Source organism: Tachysurus vachellii, chromosome 12 (genome assembly GCF_030014155.1).
Source record: "Tachysurus vachellii isolate PV-2020 chromosome 12, HZAU_Pvac_v1, whole genome shotgun sequence".
In the NCBI taxonomy this organism is placed as follows: domain Eukaryota; kingdom Metazoa; phylum Chordata; class Actinopteri; order Siluriformes; family Bagridae; genus Tachysurus; species Tachysurus vachellii.
In genome coordinates, this window is record NC_083471.1 from 22384908 (window position 1) to 22407737 (window position 22830).

The following is a 22830-nucleotide window of genomic DNA, read 5'->3' on the forward strand; positions in this document are numbered from 1 at the left end:
TAATAAGGCAATATATTTAGAACTCTAAATTAATAACCTTGATGAATTTTTAGTATGGAAGCAGCAGCAGGGAATAAGCTGCTGTGCTGGAATAATCTTCTTGTTCATCAAGATCTTCACTAAAAGTACACAGGCCCTCTTCATTCTGTAGTAATGGATATTTGAGTTAAGAAACTCTAACAGTGCTAACTAGTAGTGCTGGAGAACATGTATGTGACAACCAATACGAGTCCTTGGAGAGAGTGCGAGCTTGTTAACACATCTTCCCTCAAAACCCTGCCAGACATCATCTCTGCACTGCTTATTCAAATAAAAAAACACAAGACAGTGAGACAGAATATCAACAGATTCCAACCTGCTATGTGTGTGAATGGTTGCAAATACGTTACATAACTGCCTGTTCGTGTACGACGTAACATTCTGGCAAGAGCGGAAAAAGCGAGAAAGAGTCGCTTCGCTTTTATAAAATATATCTCTCTCCTGCATTGGTTTCTTGTCCTTCGTTGCATCCTGCCTCTTAACCCAACCTTGTTTTCTCAAGTCCCTGCTAGTTTGCATTTTGTTCTTGTTTTCCTCTCCGTGGTGAGAGCTTGTGGATGGCACGGCATGCTGAGCACAGGGCTGTGAAATGCTCTGGCCTTTCTAAAAATGAAAGCACTCCAGATCAGAATGCATGCCTTCAGGGACCGAGCAGGAAGAGATGACAAGCTGGAGTGTAGTAAATGATTCACTGCTAGGAAAAGAAACTACAAATACATCTTTGAACCCCATGAGCTGTAGAATGAATCATGTGGCTTATAATTTGGTATTTATAATGCTTTTAAAGATTTATAATTTTTAGTGCTTTATATTAATCACATATCAGACTATTTAAATGTCAATCTTGATTAATGTTCTAAGAAGTTGATAATGTGAAAAGTAAACTGAAGCTAGTCTCCATGCAATCTAATAAAAAAGTTTGTTCGGTAAATAATCCTCTGTTATAAAATTTTTAATCATGTTGGGAACCCTAAAATGAAATCGCTAAAGATACGTATCATACATGCACCGAAGCATCATACAGTATCGTACTCGCCAATAGTCTGTCCGTTTGCATACTCGAATAACGTTAGGTTGTTGTTGGCAACGTATCAATTTAGTTGTACGAAGAAAAAAAGTGTCTCTAACACTAAGACAGGGGCAATGTGGCTCAACTGGTTAAGGCTCTGGTTGGTGATCGGAGGATCGGGGTTCAAGGCCCTGAACAGCCAAGCTGCCCTCAACCCTCCCTGCTACATGGGCGCTGTATCATAGCTGCCCCTGCACTCTGACCCCAACCTCCTCAGTTGGGGTATGTGAAGAAAAGAATTCCACTGTACTGTAATGTATATGTGCCGATAATAAAGGCTTCTATTCCCCTCGTTCTGTTCTCTGTTCTATTAAAAAGACAACTGTACTCTGTTGATCACTAGCGAGACTACGGCTAGGCATCTAACAAGGCGATACTATACTCTAGATGCAGAAACCCAACCCATAAACTGTTTCCTGATTAACAGACTCGCTGTGTTAAAATAATTCACTTCTTTATACGAATCAAAAATGTCCAATATGTGGCTTTACATTCCGCCGTCAAGATGGATCGTACCAGTAATTATGTTTAATGATATTCGTGTGTAATGATATATGATTCGATCTTATTGTTATAACACATAGCGTTGTTATAGCACATAGCGTTTGTGTCAGCTAATTATTTGAAAAGGCAATATAGAAATTTAAATAAAGAGTGTATTATTAATAGTTTCAGTTAAACACTGCTTAACTAGCGTTAAGGTGCTAATGCGTGCCAGCAAAACCAATTCCCCAGAACTTTATACCACCACCACCACCAACAATGTGTGAGAAAACCCAAAAGATCTACAGTTTTGGAAATATTCAAACTAGCCCATCTGGCACTAACAAGCATGCAAGCTCAAGGTCACTAATATCACATATTTTTCCTCAATCTCTACGTGATTAGTCCGTGAGAATAAAAACAAGACTCTCGACTTTAGGCGATGTGTAACTGTGTGCTGATGTGTTTAAAGTGTCCAGATTTTAATCCTATTATTTATGTTTTAGCATAGAAGCATTCCAGGTTAAAATACTCACAGCAGCTATTGTTGGCTTTAACCTGATAGAGTTTAAAAAACAGAACGACCTAGATTTATTAAAAAAAAAAAAAAATCAGCTCTATTCATCATTACAGAGCAAAGGTTTGGAATTCCCATGCACTTGTCCTGTTTTTTAAAATAAAGCAATGTCCCAGTGCACAGGGCCATTAGGACAGATCGAGGACAAGATAGATAGAGAGACAGATAGACAGAGGGAGAGAGAGACAGAGAGAGAGAGAGGTACTGTTTGTCCGTGGTAGAAAGAAAGTGAGAGAGCAAGAGAGAGTGGGAGTGAGAGAGAGATAGCTTGAGAGATTAGTACTGTGTGTCAGAGAGAGCGAGAGAGAGAGCGAGATAGAGAGGAGAGAGAGAGAGAGAGATTGGTACTCGGAAAGATGAGTGCCAGTCTTCTATACTGTAAATGCACTGCTGCATTCCAGCCCCACACAGCCTCTCTTGTGGAGTGTACCTAAACCAAGATCTCCTGGGTGTTATTTTGTGTGAGTGTGAGCGTGTGAGTGAGTGGATGTGTGTGTGGATGAGTGTGTATGAGTGTGTGAGTGTGTGAGTGTGGTCTAAAAGAGTGTGTGGGAGTTGTTTTGCATGTGTAGAAGGTAAATGGCAGAGTTCATTCCTATGCTGAAGGTGGAAAGGATGAGGACGGGCTGCTGATGGGGATGGAAGAGCCTCAAGGCTTCACGCATTTTTATCCCCATGTTACCTTGCTAACACACACACACACACACACACACACACACACACAATTATAATCCTAGTAAGAACCTTCCATTGACATAATTATTAATGCAGCCAATCAATGCCTACACCCAAATCTATCCCCAACCTGAACCTAGTATCCAAATTGACCCTAGCAACCAGAAAAACATCACATATTTTTCACTGGCAAATAAATAAATAAATAAATAAATAAAGTATGATGTCTATCTTGAACTTGCATCCAGATATTTTTTCAACTATGATTTAATTTTAGGATTTTTGTCACACAAACATAAAGGTTGCATGAGACAGACCTGAGGTCAGAGTTATATATAAACGGTATTACAAATGTCCATATATGGCATATGAATAATATTATATTGTGTTACGATGTACATATTTTTCTTTAAACACTTATAAATATTATGGATCAGCATTCTGATGGTATAATGTAGAATTTACAGAAAGGTGGCACCTCGTCTGGTGTCATGATGGTGGTGGTGAGGGTTCTATCTAACACACGTGTGTCCAATCAGGGCACTGAAGCAGAAGCAGCACCTGATTCCACCTGTTTCATCAGAAGATCCTGGCTTTCAGTAGACCTACAGTAGGTGTCTTTTCTGCTTGGTTGGAAAGAAGACCAGTCCACAAAACTGGTCCTGTGTGAAGAAGACTGGACACCCATGAGCTTGAGGAAAAAAAGATGCTTCTTTTTTCCTCACTGTGAAATGATCTGTTCCACTTATTTGTTTTTATGGTCGCAGCTCCTGAGCCAGTTAGCGAGACTCAGCATGCTATGATGGATGGATTACTGGAAATAAAAACATTTTAGCTGTTCTGTTTGGTGACATTAAAATCCACCAACCAAATATGCAAATAATGAAATCATGAAATGAGGTCTTATGGTTCTTTTGACATTCGTGAAGAAAATATTGCCGACTAGCGGGAAATTTGCAGAAACAAAGGTCCAAAAGCGTGGCAATTAATTTGCCCCCTATAAGCCTAACCACTAAAACTAACCCCTACGACAGTGTAAACATCAAAACAGAGGTGGGAGGTAACGAATTACATTTACTTTTTTTATACTGACTTGAGTAAATTTTTTGGGTAACTTGTACTTTTAGAGTATATTTAAAGATGTTTACTTTTGCTCCGTTACTGTCAAATGGTAATAAATTTAAAGAGATTTCTAACATAATGAGTTTCTCTGACTTGTCTGCAAGTCTCGCGAGACGTTGGAGAGGCTGCTTCGCGAGAGGCTGCTACGTATCTCCCGCTTTCGTTTAGCGCACGTTTGGTTGGAAGATGAAGACTGAAGCAGAAGAAGACATGTGCGAGGTCTCGGAGGCAGATCACCACCAGCCTCAAGTTCAGTTTATGTTTTCACTCCAAGATGTCAAAAGGAATAGTTTCATAATGCATTGCTTGCTCTGTGCACCAAAACAAACTGAAATCGCAGCGTACAAGAATTCATTCATTCATTCATTCATTTTCTACCGCTTATCCGAACTACCTTGGGTCACGGGGAGCCTGTGCCTATCTCAGGCGTCATCGGGCATCAAGGCAGGATACACCCTGGACGGAGTGCCAACCCATCGCAGGGCACACACACACTCTCATTCACTCACGCAATCACACACTAGGGACAATTTTCCAGAGATGCCAATCAACCTACCATGCATGTCTTTGGACCGGGGGAGGAAACCGGAGTACCCGGAGGAAACCCCCGAGGCACGGGGAGAACATGCAAACTCCACACACACAAGGTGGAGGCGGGAATCGAACCCCCAACCCTGGAGGTGTGAGGCGAACGTGCTAACCACTAAGCCACCGTGCCCCCCCGTACAAGAATTTCATCTCCATAAATTGAGCAGCATACTGTGACGTCTTGCGTTTAATCACAAATCCGGACATCTCACTAAAGTGTAAAACAAACATACAGAATAAAAACGGGTTTGTAAATATCTTGAGAGCCAATTACTACTGAAGTTCAACAGTAAAATTGTGCGAAGCTGATTGCTCAAGAAAGAACATATGATTAAATAAACATTCACATACTGAAGCACAAACAAACACACACTCTGCACACACACACACCTTCTCCTTGGTTCTCTGTTAGCTTGTTTAAATGCAGATGCTGACAAGTTTGTGTTGTGAATGTGAAAATAAAGACGGAGTTAGCTGTTAGAAAAACATCTGTGTGTGTTTGAGATTTTACTGCAATTGACAGGTTACGTGATGTCAATGTGCCCGTCACTGGACTGAGATAGGTTGCTTTACTTCGAACTATGTTTTATATAAGCAGAACAAGGAGAGCTTTCACACTAGAGGTCTTCACGGGTCCACTTAGATCCGAAAACCCGAGGTCCGACCCGAGACCCGAGCGGGTTCGGGTCTAAAAGTTTCACGTGTGCCTCGGACACGGGTCGGGTATAATAATAGTGGCATCGGGTCTCGGGTAATTTAAAATGTATGTGTTTTTACCGAACGGACCCGAGACGACCCGAACTACTGTATCTCGCGTGTGTGCATCGATTTGAGTCGCAGGTGTGCATTAGGCAGGCAGTAAGATAAAAATATAAATAAGTTAATAAAAACAAAGAGTAAATGGAGCAGCCGGACAAATTGTTTGCGGAGTTTTTTTCTGTGTGACCGGTGCGTGCAGGGCTGCATCGGTGTGTGCAACATTCGGGTCCAGTCGGGTTAAAAAAAATTGCCAACCGGTCAGGTCGAACTCGGGTCTAATTTTTTTCGGGTTTGTCTCGGGTCGGGTCTATCTTAAAAAAAAAATAAATTATGCACGTCGGGTTCGGGTAAAAAGTGATTCGGGTCACTTCGGGTCGGGTACATTCCTTTAGACCCAAGAAGACCTCTATTTCACACACCTCTCCTTAAAAGTCCCTAAGTAGTTTTGTTCTGGGTTGTCGCTTCATATCAATCAGATCAGAAGTAACTAGTAACTAGCTACTTGAGTATTTTCAATGGTACTTATTTTACTCTTACTCAAGTAACTATTATAACTTTTACTGGAGTAAATATTTCCAGCAGTACTTGTACTTTTACTTGAGTACAGATTTTGGATACTCTACTCACTTCTGCATCAAATACCCAAATCCAGCCTGGAATCACGGTCGTCCCAGTGGACATTTGGCTCTGCCCAGGCAGAAGGAACTGGATCAAGACTCCAGCCCATGGACTTTGTTCTGCACCTATGGTACTTGAATACCAGCCACTTTAGAGTGATTTGAGCAATGTGTAGTGAGTTAAGTGTACTATTAAACACAGTCTCTCTCTCTCTCTCTCTCTCTCTCTCTCTCTCTCTCTCAGTTTCAGTAATTACTTTATCCTGGTCAATGTCATGATGGATCTCATGAACATTTAGCAGGAGACAGGAAAACAGACCAGATGAGACACTTTGGACGCTGATTAGAAACCCGCAAGAGCAGGAAGACAAACTCTGTAGAGACAGTAACTGAACTCTGGAGCTTATTCTACACATAACAGTGCTATTTAACCTTCTCATATTATCAGCGTAAAAGTCACATTTTATTATTCATCAATCAGTCCCATAAATGCCTAATTACAGTACATGCTCCTCTTCCCCTAAATGTGCCCCATTCTTTGTATATCTCTGCCTCAACGAACAAGCAAATCTCGACGCTCCATATTCTACCACTAAAATACTTCACTGCAGTAAAAGTAAGAAAGTTCTATTTCAAACCACCAATGTCGGATGTTTTATTCTAAACAGGGTCAACATTTTATAAAGTGCATTTTTTAGACCTTTCTGCTTTGCCTTTCAAAAAGTATTACCAAATAACCAGTTTCTCCTTGATCTGATCCGATGAGACATGCACACTCTTCATAAATCGGAAAAGGAGGCACTGTTTTACTTTAGCTAAGGTATATGTAGTGTTAAATGGGATTTCGCTGCGGGCAGGCTGAGAGGACTGATCGCTGCGCTCTAGAGAGGACAGGTAAATTAGCTGTCACTTTTAATCTGTGAAGAGATAGGCTTCTCTCCTTTGCTTTGCTTTCATTCTTTTTCTCCTGCTCGGATCCCATCCCTCTTTGGCCTTGGTCTGTACCATAAGTGTTCCTCACTGTCACTCATTTGTCTCCCAGGTTCTTTATGAAAACAGACAAGTCTATGCTACAAAGTCAGAAATACCAACTACTGCCTGGTAAAAGCTTGTCTTACTCAGTTAATGGGGTTAATGGGTAGCACATGGGTAAGTATATATATATATATATATATATATATATATATATATATATATATATATATATATATATATATATATATATATATATATGTGTGTCTGTAATATATAACAATAATCTGCTTTAAAAATAGTGCCTTAAAAAGAAAGAAAGAAAGAAAGAATGAAAGAAAGAAAGAAAGAAAGAAAGAAAGAAAGAAAGAAAGAAAGAACACCAAATTTGTGAGGTTCAAACACACTTTGCAAATGTAGTCTATAATATCACAGTTTGCACAGTTATACTACTACAATTGCTATTAGTCCTACTACCCCAACATCATCACTACTACCATTACTACTGTCACTACCACCACCATTACTACTGTCACTATTACCACGACCATTATCACTAATACCATTATTACTGTTACTACCACTACCATTAATACTGTTACTACCACCAACCTTAAATACTTTCACTAATAGCACCACCATTACTTCTGTTACTACTACTACCACGACCATTACTACTGTTACTACTACCACGACCATTATCACTACTGCCATTATTACTGTTACTACTACCACTACCATTAATACTGTTACTACCACCACCATTATCACTACTACCATTATTACTGTTACTACTACAATGACCATTACTACTGTCAGTATTACCACCACCATTACTACTGTCACTACTTCTACCACCATTATTAATGTCAGTATTACCACCACCATTACTACTGTCACTACTTCTACCACCATTATTACTGTCAATACTACCCCACCATTATGACTACTACCATTATTACTGTTCCTACTACCATCACCATTACTACTGACACTACTACCATCACCATTACTACTGACACTACTACCATCACCATTACTACTGTCACTACTACCATGACTATTAATACTGTTACTACTATTATCACCATCATTATTTAGTAGTAATATGTTATTTTCTAATAGCAGGGATTGACCCTAAAGAATATTTTTTTACATACTATATTACATCAATTACCTGACCAGAATTTTGCTGAAAATAAATGTGTGATTTGTTGTGTCTGGACCAAAAGGATAGTTTCCAAACTCAACCTCACCTTGAAAAGGATCTAATTCCTCTATTCATATGACTGCATGGGAACACAGCTGAACATTACAGAAAACATCTCTATGTCAAAGAGCTCCATTAGTACATCTTTGAATTATGGGCTTGAAGGAGGCTCAGGCACAAAACTTTCCCCTGTTCTTCATTGATTAGGGTCAATCAACATGCCAAGGTTATTAAATACTACATATGGATTCATTGCCATCATCATCAGCATCCATCATCAGCAGCAGCAGCATCAATCATCATTAGCATTATCATCATCATCATCATCATCCTTATCAGTTATCACCTGAGCTTGTCACTTTTGCATTCAGCTTTAATTTGAATGTCCATTGATTAAACCCAACTTAACAATTTACACTGGTGTGAAAAAGTTTTTGCCCCTTTCAGATTTTTTATCTTTTTGCACATTTGTCACACTTTAATGTTTCAGATCATCAAACAAATTTAAATATTAGTCAAAGATAACACAAGTAAACACAACATGCACTTTTTAAATGAAGGCTTTTATTATTAAGGGAAAATAAAATCCAAACCTACATGGCCCTGTGGGGCAGTGTGTGGGGCAAACACTTTTTCACACAGGGCCATGTAGGTTTGGATTTTGTATAGTGTGACAAACGTGCAAAAACAAAAGAAAAATCAGGACGGTGCAAACACTTTTTCACACCACTGTAAGAATGATGTATAAGATAATGATATTATAATAATGTACATTATTTTAGATTACCTAAGAACCCCTAAAATATCTAAACCAAATTTATGCATTTACAATCAGAATTATTCATAGTATGCAGAAATGTTAAATGTGTGGTGACCCTGGAAATCCATTACCGTGTGAAATTTTGACAGTTTTAATAACTTTGCATGTCGGCAAGAAGTAAATACAAAGCACTGACCCCACCACCTTCTCCTCACAAGATGTAGGTTTGCACTGGAGCTACAGTATAAGACATCTTTTGTCTTATGTTATACGCAATTAAGAAGAAGAAGAAGTGAAGTGACGTGACATACGGCAAAGTACGGTGACCCATACTCAGAATTTGTTCTCTGCATTTAACCCATCCAAAGTGCACACACACACACCGTGAACACACACCCGGAGCAGTGGGCAGCCATTTATGCTGCGGCGCTCGGGGAGCAGTTGGGGGGGTTCGGTGCCTTGCTCAAGGACACCGCAGTCGTGGCCGGCCCGAGACTCGAACCCACAACCTTAGGGTTAGGAGTCAGACTCTCTAACCATTAGGCCACAACTTCCCCCAGTTATATTATTAAATAATTATATTATTAGATGGAACAGAAGTCAAATCTGGTTGGTGTAAAACACAGACACCTAGAAAAGCTCATGCACTTTAGAAGAAAATGTTGATTTGTGGAGCACTGAAAGGAGTTGTGTTGTAAATATCATTATTATAATTATTTAATATAAAAGGCATTGTTAAATAGAAATAAATAGAAATAAATAAGTATCTAATAAAGCTCACTACGGAACGGTTTTCCTTAACCGATTATATCCCATTATTGATGGTGGCGTAAACGTATCTCTAAAAAAGCTCTGCTTGGGCTAGAAATAATTCTGAAAATTGCAGCTTTAACATGATTCCTCATGTTCAGTTAACACAAGAGATCATAAATGAACCCTGATGAATGATCAAAACAAAGAGAAATTGCTAGATTTAAAAGAAGACTATATAGATAATGTCACATATACATTACAGGACAGTTTCTTCACATATCCCAGCTTTGGAGGTTGTGGTCAGAGCACCGGGTCAGCCATGATACAGCACCCCTGGAGCAGAGAGGGTTAAGGGTCTTGCTCAAGGGCCCAACAGTGGCAGCTTGTATCGCCAATCCTGTGATCAACAACCCATAGCCTTAAGCACTTGAGCCACCAGTGCCCCATAATAAAGATGGGAATTAAGCACCACAATCCGAGATCCAACCTACTATGTTGCAGGCATGTATTTTGTGTGTCAGATACAAAATACTAGGCCGCTGACTGACCCAAAAACAGTCAGATAAAAAACAGTGTGACGGAACTGGAAACAATGTTCTCCACAACAACAATTTAACCTTGGGAATGGTCTTTAGTACCAACAGAATTCAGACCCAAAACATTACCAGATATTCATGAATGGAAAATTCCAAATCAATACTTGCAAAAATGAAGAAAAATCTCAACCTCACAGCCTTGACTCAGGTTGTGTGTTCTGAGTAAGCACCAGAATGGAATAGAAGATAAGGAAATGTGTACAAGAGGGAGGCAGAAACAGAGAAAACCTTGAGTTGATATTCTGAATGAGTACCAGGCGAGCTATAAGGCTGATCTCCAGGGATGACAGGAGACAAAAAAGCCGTGAAGGCAGAAAACAAGCACACAAGTTATCTAGACTGCTATTAAGTTTCACTGTGGAGTTAGAATTATGCCGTTTATCTCTCTGTTCTGGGAAAAAAAACAGAGGGAGAGATGTGCTCAGACGCTCAAATGATCCCTGCCAACAAGCCATTACATGCTCCAGGCGAAATTAATTACAGATAAATTAGAAGCAGATAAAGATTCCAAGTGTGAGAGTTTAATGGTTTGATGGGAGACAGAAAAGTGTCTGAAAAGAGAAAGACAGGAAATCCTCCTGCCTTATCCATGGTTGTGTCTTGAGAATTATACACATTGTGGTTTCCTATGAAAAGAATAAAAAAAGAAAAGCCTAAATTGTTTGGGACCAGATTCAGGTCTTTTCTGTGGTTTTTGAGATGTAATTTTTCATCTAATCTTCTGAGACAACTCTCTCCTTAGCATTCTGTGGTCCATGTTTATTGTGGTGCACACTGTGATACCAAACGGCACAATGACTACTTTTCTCTCTAAAAATAGGCAGACTGACTGATTACAAGTTTGAAGAAACTCACTCACTCTCTCACTCATTTTCTACCGCTTATCCGAATTACCTCGGGTCACGGGGAGCCTGTGCCTATCTAAGGCGTCATCGGGCATCAAGGCAGGATACACCCTGGACAGAGTGCCAACCCATCGCAGGGCACACACACACTCTCATTCACTCACGCAATCACACACTACGGACAATTTTCCAGAGATGCCAATCAACCTACCATGCATGTCTTTGGACCGGGGGAGGAAACCGGAGTACACGGAGGACACCCCCGAGACTCGGGAGAACATGCAAACTCCACACACACAAGGCGGAGGCGGGAATCGAACCCCCAACCCTGGAGGTGTGAGGCGAACGTGCTAACCACTAAGCCACCGTTCCCCCGTTTGAAGAAACTTTAGATGCTAATTACAGAACACACTTTACTTTACCATTTTAATTTTTGACCAAAATGATCTTTTCTAGGTGAACCGTTATTGTTGTCAAGGCCAACTTCAATTTCTTTTAATGCTTCTGTTAAAACAAAATTCAAAAGCAATGTCTGATTTTAGTGTCAGTAAATTTGTATTTATTATTGCTTTTGTCCAATTTGAGTTATTTCAGTGACCATGTGGTTTTGTATTTCTTTAATGAAAGGGGACCAACAAATTTTGTCCACATGTTTATTTATGGCAACCTGCCATGGATGGATTGGACTATTTCCTGCCTGTACACCAGGGGGCATTCCAGCAGGTGTTTGTTTATCTTGTGGTATGTCTTTGTTTTGTGGTTATGTGTGTTTTCCCCACCTGATCCTTATCCCCTTCTTCACCTCTGCACACCTGTCCCTTATGTTACTCTAATTACCTACCCCATTTATACCAGTTGTCCTTGTGGTTGTGTTCGTGGTTTCTGGTATCTTCTTGTTGCTTAGTTTTCTTCCTAGTGTTTTCCTGTATATGTCTTTTTTAAAGATAGATCCCCAGGCTGTCTGCTATCTCAACGTTTGGGTCTGGATTTTGTTCCCGTGAAAGCAGCTGTTTTCTGACACGACCGTGATTAAGGATATTCCACATGCACTGATGTCTGTGACAGGAAACGCACCTGCTGTTGGACAAATTTACATCTATATGTTCATGACTGTACGTTGTCTATTACAGAGTTACTCTAAAATACACAAGATGTAAAGTAAATGCATAAAAGTCTATGCAATTCTTGATTTTTTTAGACTGATGTTATACTTAGCCTGAGAACTTATGAACCAGTCTTGATGGAGGCCAAAGCTCTAGGATAGAAACTGTTGCTCATCCTGTTGGTGCTATACCTTAATTAATGTCCTAAAATGTTTTACAGATAGAAACGGTTCAAACAATTAATTACCGCATGCTATTTATTCACAACCAAATACAAAACCTTTTGCATTATGAAACTACATCACATCACCAGTGTTTTATTCTTGTAATATCACAGTAAAAGTCATTAATCGTGTGCTTAGTACATCTCTAAATCACTCTTCCGACATAAACGTTGACGTAACTTTTGGATTTAAGCTGCTGCCTCTGAACACAGCCTGTGTTGAAGAATTATTTCAGACTTTAATTTAAATTTATATTACTAAGCCCGAGAGGGATCGTAACCTTGTAGGCTGTGTCACTCCTGTAAATGGTTTCTCCAGCTAAGCCAATGTTATTTAATAATATCTTTAGAAGGAAAAAAAAGCTTTTTACTAGAAAACTATAATTATGGACTTTTGCTTCTAGACAGTGATTATCGATATAGAAGCTAGGAGCAAGACTGAAGGCATCTTAACAGAACATCTAATTTCAGCACAGGAATAAAAGCAATCATGTGTTTCAGGAGGTTTAATAATCACCCGGCACACAATGCACACCATCCAGAAAATAAGCTCTTGGTGTCAACTTGTGCGACTCAAGCTGAGCTCCATGAATGTCAGAAAGGCACCTCAAATGTCCACATATGCACCATAGCTTTAAATCAGCGCCTGCTTAATTAAACGCTGTAATGAATTGTTTAGGGCCTGATGAGAAACAGAATACAGGCAATGAATAACTAAGCAGAGCGGATCCCACCAGGAGCAATGCTCTTCAACTCTATTAGCTTAGCGTGGCAAGCCAATTAGCCAGAAACAATTAGACTTCGATTCACCGGGGTAGATGTTGGACAGGATTCTACTTCATCTATACAGCTTTAAATTAGGAACTTGGGGAAGGGTTCGATAAGCAAGTCCATTTTAGCATCTGCTCATGCTACTAAATTGATCCTAATAAACTAACAAAGGGGCTTTTAAGGACACAATATAAGTTACGATATTAAGCTAGCTCTTTTTGTTAAGCGGTAACATTTTACCACTGAAACATATGCATATTAATATTTTTTTTTACCTTATTTTAATGCATACTTCAATTTACAGAAGGGGAGTAGCTAACTACTAAGCTAGCTATATGTTTAGCTAAAGCAGTGACGATTTTTATTGTAACACTAGTCAGCTAGCTATATTTAATACTATTCAGTTACCTATTAGGTTTTAAATACTATGTAATTACCTCTTCATATTTGAATTAGCTAGCATTATTTATATGAAACTAACGCTGTTAGTTTTAGTACTACTAAAAACACAGAAGAAGAAATGAGGCTCTTTCTTGCCTGCTGTTGTCGGTAGAAGCTAACAGCTAATCCTAGCTCAAATATATGATTGAGAGCAGCTCCAGAATTATTTCAATAAAAACAAGAAGCTTGAAAAAAATAAGCTGCTGAGAATGAAAAGTCACTCCAGGTACTATAGTACATATATATATATAGTGTACATTTGGCTAATTCCAAGCAGCATAGTTAGCTAGCTATAAACTAAAAGCTTGAGCTAAGTAGCAAAAAAAAATGCAGGAGTTAGTTTTCAGACAGTGAAAAGAAGCTGTTCTACATCCCAGAGGCTTGGAAATGAAGCACCAGGGTTTATATGCGAGTTTAAAAATTGGTGTTCTTCATTGAAAGCATGGTTAATTTCCGTTAGAAGTGTTTTTTTTGTGAATATTGTGAGCCAAGCTATTAGTAATGACTTGCATTAGCAACAAAGCATTTTGGTAAATGACATATTCTCCACAGCATTAGTGCTGTCTTACTTGGCTGAGGTGAGATTGGCATTTCTCTCTCTCTCTCACACAACACACACACACACACACACACACACACACAAAGAGATACACTTTTCAGTAATGTCAATTCAATGTACGAAAACAAGAACACTGCTCCCGGCCCACACATACGAGAAAAAAAACGACAGAGAGACAGAGCAAGAAGAGATGAGATGCCTATCATTATTTCCCTCTTGAACACCTTACTATCTCTGACCGTTATGTAATCACACTCTGCTTTAAGCTTACACCAATATCTAACCTTAAACACAACATAAGTGCAGATTGCACTGTAGATAGTAGGAAAAAAATAACCGAAATCAGGTTGCGCTTCTAGACGATCTCATCTGAGAGGGTCGGCCTGGGACGGGATTTAGTGGTTTTTTTATTCTCTAAGCAACATAGTCTCAGAAGTCACTGACTAATGTACCAACCTAGCTATCTAACAACATAACTGATAACTCATAGCTTATCATTCAAGTATTTATATCCCAGGTGTCCAAATGCAAGCTGTTTTCCAGGAGATTAATGTGTATACACACTGACCACTTTATTAGGAACACCTTCTTCCTTACGCAGTTATGCAGTCCGCCAATGACGTGGCAGCAGTGCAATACATTATTTCATGCAGATGCAGGTCAAGAGCTTCAGTTAATGTTCTCATCAAACATCAGAATGATACTCCAGCACTGCTCAACTGCTCCGCCATCTCTCAGAGTGCATGTAGGCATCAAGACTCTCTGTTCTGGCACTTAGGTGGTGCAATAAACTTCCCCTAGATGTCCAAACAGCTGAGTAGCTGGAATCGATGTATGAAGACCTATCATTTCCTGATATACTTGCTTTAGAACCTCACAAAAGATTTTTTTAGGCTGATGGTAATTCTTAGATCTTGATCTAGTAAAGCAGTATCGATGTATTAATTAAGAGAAGCTTCAAAAACACTTCAGTAAGTTGGATAAGGGCATCTGCCAAATGTCATAAATGTAAACATTAATCTCAAAAAACTTCGTAGCATGTTTGTTGGTATCAAGCAGTATGTTTGAATAGTTCAAAAAATACCTGCAACGTGATAAAGATTTCTGTTCTACTATGACTAAGAGTGGAATCTAATGTTGTAGCCCATTCGCTTCAAGGTTCATGTTGTGTGATCTGTGATGCTTTTCTGCTCAGTGTAGCTGTAAAGAGTGATTATTCCAGTTACTGTCGGCTTCCTATGACGCTTTTCTGGCATGAGAACAAAGTCTCGAAGTTCTCCTCTGAACTCTCTTACCATCAAGGTGTTTCTGACTAAAGAATTGTTGTACAAAGGATCTCTTTGCTTTTTTCCATCATTCTTGGTAAACTGTAGAGACACAAGAGATCAGGAATTTCTAAAATACTCAAACATCTGAAGTCATGGAGTAACTCCAAGTGATCTCCACCACTCATACTCATACTCATAGTCTGAATTCACCACTAATCATTATTTCACTTACTGTACAGTAAGATCTTATTCAGGGCTTGGTTAATTCGATTTGTTAGTCATGTTGTAGAAGAACAACAGTTTCTTTCAAATGCAACATAATAGCACAGAGTGTAATTTCTCAGTTTGGGACATAAATCTGCTCATGTTCTACTTCAGTATCAGTTCACACCAACATCACAGTGAGCGTATCCTGCAGGCAGTAGATCCTAATAAAAAAAAAAAAATCTTCTTTTTTTCTGTGCTTTCACTCTCCTCACTTCTGCTTGCTGGCTGGATCCATTAACAGAAGGAGCTGTTACACTGAGCTGCCTGCTGTAGCACACTTAGGATGTTTTTTTTTTTCTTTCTTTCTTTCTTTTCTGGGCATTTCACTGTAACCAGTACAGGATCAAAATGAATACCTGGCATGTTCATCATTAATGCTGCAGACTGTAGACTTGGGCCACAGTGTTTCAATGAGTCATCTGGATCTGGGCAGCTGTCAAGCCTCTTTATCAGCCCACTATGCAGTACATATTGTAAACTACTGTATACAAGATCTTATGTCTAATACCTTTTAGGAACATTCAAATCTTTCTAAAAAATTCTGGATAAACAGCAACAAATTTTAAAGCTTGCTGTGAAATCACAATGAATTAGGGGTTTTGTCAGAATGAAAGGGAAATTGGGAAATTGGGAAAGTGAAATTTCCACAACTCATTCCAGACTCTTCTTCTTGTACACACTTCCATTAGATCAAATAAGATAAGCCTGACTGCCAGACAGTGTAATTTCCCTTTCATTGTGTACCACATTGTGTATTCATATTAGATTCCTATTTTTCAGTACCTAAAAGAATACAATTCACATTTAGCAAACATTAGAATTTTAGCTTTAACGACCTCTTACAACTACATGCTTTCTATACATTGAATGTTGTTGTTGATCTTTCGGCTGTTCCCGGTTCGGGGTCACCACAGCGGATCATATGGTCCGCATATTAGATTTGGTGCAGGTTTTACGCTGGATGCTCTTCCTGATGCAACCCTCCCATTTTATCCGGGCTTGGGACTGGAACTGAGAGTTAACTTTTCAGTAGCTGCGTTATCTCCCTGCCTGAGAGTCGAACCTGGGCCACGGCAATGAGATTCTGCCTCTGGACCACCAGAAGGCTTTTGTACACACTGAATGTACTGGCTTATATTTTCTAAACTGTTCGGCATTACAAAAGTTAGCTCTTAGACATTTAACCCTTTTTACCAGCAACTTATCAGACATTTTTAATCAGTATAAACAAATGAATTATTTTATCGTTGCAACTCTGTTAATAACCTTACACAGAATATTAATGGTTGATGATAAACACCTTCAAAATGTAGATGATTACGTATGAACAAGCACTTTGCTCATCTCAAAGTAGAAATGAGTTTGATGTCATCGTTTACTTTAAAGAAACATTTCTGTGAACAAAATCTAACTTTTTTATATATTCAGAAATTAAATATCTACAAAAATATATTCTACCTAGTAAGCTAGGTAAAAAAAAACCTACACATTCTTCAAAAAGCCCTGAGTTCCAACTTTAATATGAGTCATTAACCACCACTGTAGGTGAGCCAAGGCAAAGAAATTCAATGCTGAACATTAACACACCAAAACAGAAGCAAAGATTTTAATGCTGACAATCTCAAACATTACAGTATACCAAACATGACGAGCTGAATTATAGCCGAAAAGTTCTATCTGTTTCCTCATTTGGTCCAAAAGATCCTCTGATGTTTCTAAATGCTTGTGTGTACAGTACATTTTAGACACAGATCTCTGTGCTTGTTTTGTTATGTGACAGAAGTATTCTTCACAAAGTGTAGGAGCAGAGATGATTCATTTTTTATTGCTCTCTGTGTAACTGTTCATGCTTCTTTCAGGTCATCCTGCACCTTTTTCATGCTTATTAATTATCTTGAAATCCCCTATTCTGATGTTCAATTAATGTTTGAACTTCATCGATCCTGACGCCCTACCCCTGATTGGTGTCTCGTCGCCTGGTGTGCACTCTGCTGGGGATAGATCTGCATTGACAGCCAGTGACTCCATGGGATTGCTGTGACTGGGGTCAACCTGAGACCATCACACCATATTTAAACCATTGGTGCACTGTTAAACCTCAGTCAGCTTTATGATCAGTTCTTCATCAGCGAACATTTTAAGACTTCGGCAGGAAGGAATTAGCATTGGGTCTGTGGTGAACTCCGAAATTACGCTGACCTGTTAGTTCCTTAGGAGGTCATGTTTATTTAATTCCACTCAACTAAAAACTGTTGTAGTAAGGACATTTATTTACATTTACATTATTTCCTGTCCAGTGTCACCCAAATAAGGAGGAGGTTCACTTCTGGGTTCCTCTCAAGGTTTCTTCCTCATATCACCTCAGGGAGTTTTTCATCACCATCATCGCCTCAAATTTCCTCATTAGGGAAAGATGTTAGAGATAAATAGTAACTTTAATTTATTATTCTGTTTTGAGACCATTTGAATTGTTAAAAGCGCTATACGAATAAACTGAATTGAATTGAAATGAACATTACCTGAAGCTCTTGACCTGTACCTGTATGACTGTATACAATGCCACGGTGCCACATAATTAGCTGATCAGATAACTGCATGAAGGTGCAGGTGTACATTTGTTCCTAACTCGACGGTGATTGTGATTTGCAGTTATTATACACACACAGAGTCTGAGGGCAAGGGTCAGGGTTTTAACTCTCCTCTGAGATCTGTGTCTGTAAATGCCTAAGTGTACCCATTTGGATCGCGTTTTAGAGCTCATTAAATTTCTCATGTCCTACAAACACATCCATTCGACACAACGGCCTATTTTAATACAATTACCCAATTATCTGAAATTAGGTAAAAGCCAAATCATTTTTAAAGGCAAGGAGTAAGAGCCATGTAGCAGAACTGCCAAAGATCAATCATCTGCTTTTGGCAGAACATTGGGTCATGACGAAAATATCAATTGTTGTCCTTTGTAAGTCTCCAGACATCAAACTTGTACCATACGTCTCCTCTCATGGCTAGGATACAAACAGCTCTTGTATTAATAAGCCCTCTAGAGGAAATCTTTACAGAATAGAGCGGAAAAAGTGGACCTGCTAGTTACTAGTGAACCTTGAACCATGTTGTACTCACAAAACTAGACCCCAGTGTGAACATGAGAGAGGCTTGATCTGATATAATAGGAGGGTTTTATGCGCTGTGTCCATGGTGAGGAAAGAAGAAAAAAAAACAGCACAGCCAAAAATATGTTTTTTTTTTTTCCCTCTGCTCTCCGCATCTCTTTTTTTCTGCACACACGTGTTCTTTTTGAGAAATGTTTTCAACTGCTGCACTGATTAAGCTTTTCTGAAAGGAAAACAAATACAGAAAGCACATGGGTGGAGGAACAGCGAGTGGGAACTGAATGGATGAAAATGTGAATGCGGTTGCGCATCATGAAGCAGGAACTTGTGAGTCAAATTTGTACACAGGTTTTTTTTATGGTGCAAGTGGTGAAGCAGCAGTAATCTGTTGGAAATTTAACCATTAAGGGCTGTGTTTTTCATCCATAAGCACAGTTTGTGTTAGAATGGAAATATATTATATGTACTAATGATTTAGTTAGTCCATTTTTTACACTTTTCATGTAGTAAATACAGTTTTTTAGAATTACTGCTGTACCTTTGGAAGAAAAGGTGCAACTGGAAGGTCCATTAACAAGATATTTCCTATAGGTCTATATTTATAAGTTCTTGTGTCAGGACTCAGCCCGGACTTTGGCCATGTGCTTTTGTTGATGTCCTGTGTTCACGTATCTGCCCTGCCCTTGTCTCTTCCTCCCCGCCTCTGCACACCTGTTCCTCATGTGTTAATTGTTGTTAGTATCTAGTCGAGCCGAGTTGCCTTAAGCAGCGCGAAATCCTCTGCTGTTGTTATTTGTCGTGTGTCCTAGTCTGTGTCCTTGTTTCATGTTTTTATTTATTAAACCCTGTTTATTTTTACACTATCCTGCATTTGGGTCTGTTTTATCCCTGTGCCCCTGACATCTTGTGTTACTATTAATCTGCTAGCGTTCTCATGCTCACAGCCATTCTTTCAGGAGCCTTCTGTAGTACAAATATTTTTTTCCTAATGTCAGACAAAGCCTTAGAAATCTACCTTTTTTTTTCATTTTTCATTTTCTTTCACTTTTTCAGTATATCTTTACAGCTGGACAAGTTACTCTGTACATCATGTACATCACACTTCACCTTGAACTCTCTAACATCTGGTCTTCTCCAGTATTTTCAAACCATTGTGTTTAACAGCATTAACCATTTCTAAGAGGGCTTTTGTGTGTGTGTGTGTGTGTGTGTGTGTGTGTGTGTGTGTGTGACGACAGATGACGACATTTATATCTACAACAAAATTAACATAATGCTTTACTATATTACATTCCTTCAGTTAAGCAGTTGAATACTGTAGATGGATGCTCTGTATTGTTATGGAGCAAGCCATACGATTGCAGGACTTTATTTATACCACAGCGCTGCAGAATGATCAAATCTGATTGGTTGAAAAGTGTTGATTCATCTTCTACAACAGCAGTTCTGAGTGTTGTGCCGTTGCAAGAAAAATTATATTAAAGATTTTTTTTAGAATGTTAATGTTTCTATAGCAACCGCTCATTCACAAGGACTTGAATGGCAGAAGCTGCACATAATGCAATGTTAATAATCTGTGTATGATATGGTGCAGCTTTCTGCAACAAGGCATTTACTTAAAATGTAACAGTGTCTTTTGTAATAATCAGTAAATGTTCTGCCCAGTGAGAGAGAACTTTATGCTTTCTGGTTTCTTTGTAACATGACAAGTTGCTTTTTTGTCTTATTAGCTTTAAGAGAGAAAGAGAGAGAGAGAGAGAGAGAGAGAGAGAGAGAGAGAGAGAGAGAGAGAGAGAGAGAGATGGGTAAGAGAATAAGTTTATGGCTGCTATAACTAACTTGTCTAACAGATGTTCCACAACATAAACATAAACGTAACTATAAATGGATAACAAAATCACACAAAACCATTCATTAATAAATGGAACATTGCAATCATTGGCACATGGCTGTGGAATAGAAGTACTAAAACACTTCAGGATGTGCTGTTATTGGAAAATAATCAAGTGAATGTCATCACACCACCAGGGCAGTGATTATTTTCCTATTACACCACGTCACATGTGTTTTATTCTTCACACATGTATCTTAGGGCATCCAAATGTTCAGAAATTGCCCTGTACACGCCAAAGTTACAAAACTACACAAAATAGTCATTTTTGCCATGTTACACAGTATTTCACACACACACACACACACACACACCCCTGACCTTTACTGCCTCTCCATGGGTGACCCGGTCGAACACCACTTCATTGACTCTAATGATCTGGTCTCCAATGCGGAGTCCCTCTCTTTCTGCCGAGGAGCCCGGCTCTACCAGAGACACGTAGATCCCCACTCCGTGCTCTGCGCCGCCGCGGATGCTGAACCCGAGGCCCTCGTTGCTCTTGGTGCGTTTCAGGGTCACGTGACGTGTGTCGTCCTGCGCTGTCCCTTCACCTGCGGTGCTGAAATCCAACGCGCCTGCGAAATGCACTGAGGGAGCGCGCACGTGGGCGCTCTGAACGCAGCCTGCGTGATTTACTTCTCCGGGGCGGTACGTGTCCACGGCAGACGTAGGCGGTTCTGTTTTCAAGTACAGGCCCTCGGACGTGTACTGGTCGAACAACAGCTGGTCTGCGCGGGGGAGCACGAGGCGCAGCATGGGTAGAAGTTGGCGTTTTCCAGGCGTGTCGAGAATCACTTTAAGCGTCTGCACCAGGTCGTAGACGTTGCGCTTGGCGTGGTACACGCTTAGGCAGTGGGCGAACTGCTCGCGCTCGGTGTCGCCGAGCAACACGTGTAGAGAGTCGTGCAGCCGCTGCACGTTCACCGAGAGAGAGCGACCGCCGGAGCTCACAGAGTTCGCCCGCGACTTCAGCGACATGCGCTCCAGCTCCGAGCTCATCGCGTGCGTGCGCTCCTGCGTCTAAAGCAACCAACTATTCACTCTATAGTGCACTAGTTTGAGACTTTTACAGTTTCAGATTCATGTCTGTTGCAGAATTTCTGGCGCAGTCCTAAAGTCCCACGATGCTCTGTAAAAGCTCACTGTCCAAACGGTTGTAGCTTAATGGATGCAAAACAGTCAGAGTGCACTTTGCAGTGTGTAGGGAATAGGAAGTAGGATGCCATTTCGGACACAATGCGGAACACACACACATTCAATCCCCCGTATGCAGAGATCCGTAATTCTGCAGCTCATTGTTTTCTTTCTTTAGTGTGTTTTGTACAGTTTTGTGTGACATGAACATTAAAAGATAATAAAAAAAAACTACAGTACATCAACACTTTCCCCTTACATATTACATTTTAGCTGGGAATCAAGTATTAAACATGTCTAAGAGATCTATCACTCATCACAATATACTCTGAGAATATTCTGATCACCAAACAAGATCAATTTTAAGAGTCAGTTTATTTAGTAAACGCGTTTTTATGAGTAAGTTTTCGGCAGCAATACTGACCACTTAAATTTTTGTATAATTTCTGGAAAATCTGTAATGGTTCTTCTTAAGTATGTCCGGGATTAAGAAAAGCACACACATCTCACACACCTGCTCTCTATAAATCGTTATAATTAATTGGGGTAGTCTAAAAACATCAAGTCTCCAATTTAGACATCAGCATCGCAGTCGGGGGAAAAAACAGTCACAACGCCTACTAGTAATAATGTAGGACTGTAAAGCAGTAATATTAGCTGATATATATATATCTTTCCAAATAGCTAGATAAATTATACACAGACACATTTATACATTAACTGAAGCGTTAACTTTGTCTTAATGTAAAGATTACTCACTCAGTGAACATTTGCGCCTTTACGCAAAACTTTCCCAGAGTATTTAAAGCACTTTAGCAGCACAATAAACTCTTCAAATGTTTTTTTTTAATGTTCATTATAGCAGGTTGATGTAAAGGGAAAGTGAAATGAAAAAAGAAATCCTGAAAGAATAATCTCAGTCCTGTGCCAAAACAAACCAAGTTCAGCAAGACCTCCAAGTTGAACGTAGATCAATTCAAATCCCGATGTTACTG

At 39.5% G+C, this 22830-nt stretch overlaps 1 protein-coding gene across 2 annotated transcripts in view; it reads right to left on the bottom strand.

Moving 5' to 3' along the window:
* Positions 1-21971, bottom strand: part of whrnb (whirlin b) — an 82385-nt gene extending 60414 nt beyond the window's left edge. For both annotated transcript variants that reach the window (XM_060884282.1, XM_060884281.1), the window contains exon 1: positions 21023-21971. In XM_060884282.1, coding sequence (XP_060740265.1) covers positions 21023-21700 — 678 coding nt within the window. In that variant the 5' untranslated portion in view covers positions 21701-21971. The remainder of the gene's footprint in view (positions 1-21022) is intronic.
* Positions 21972-22830: the final 859 nt, after the last annotated feature.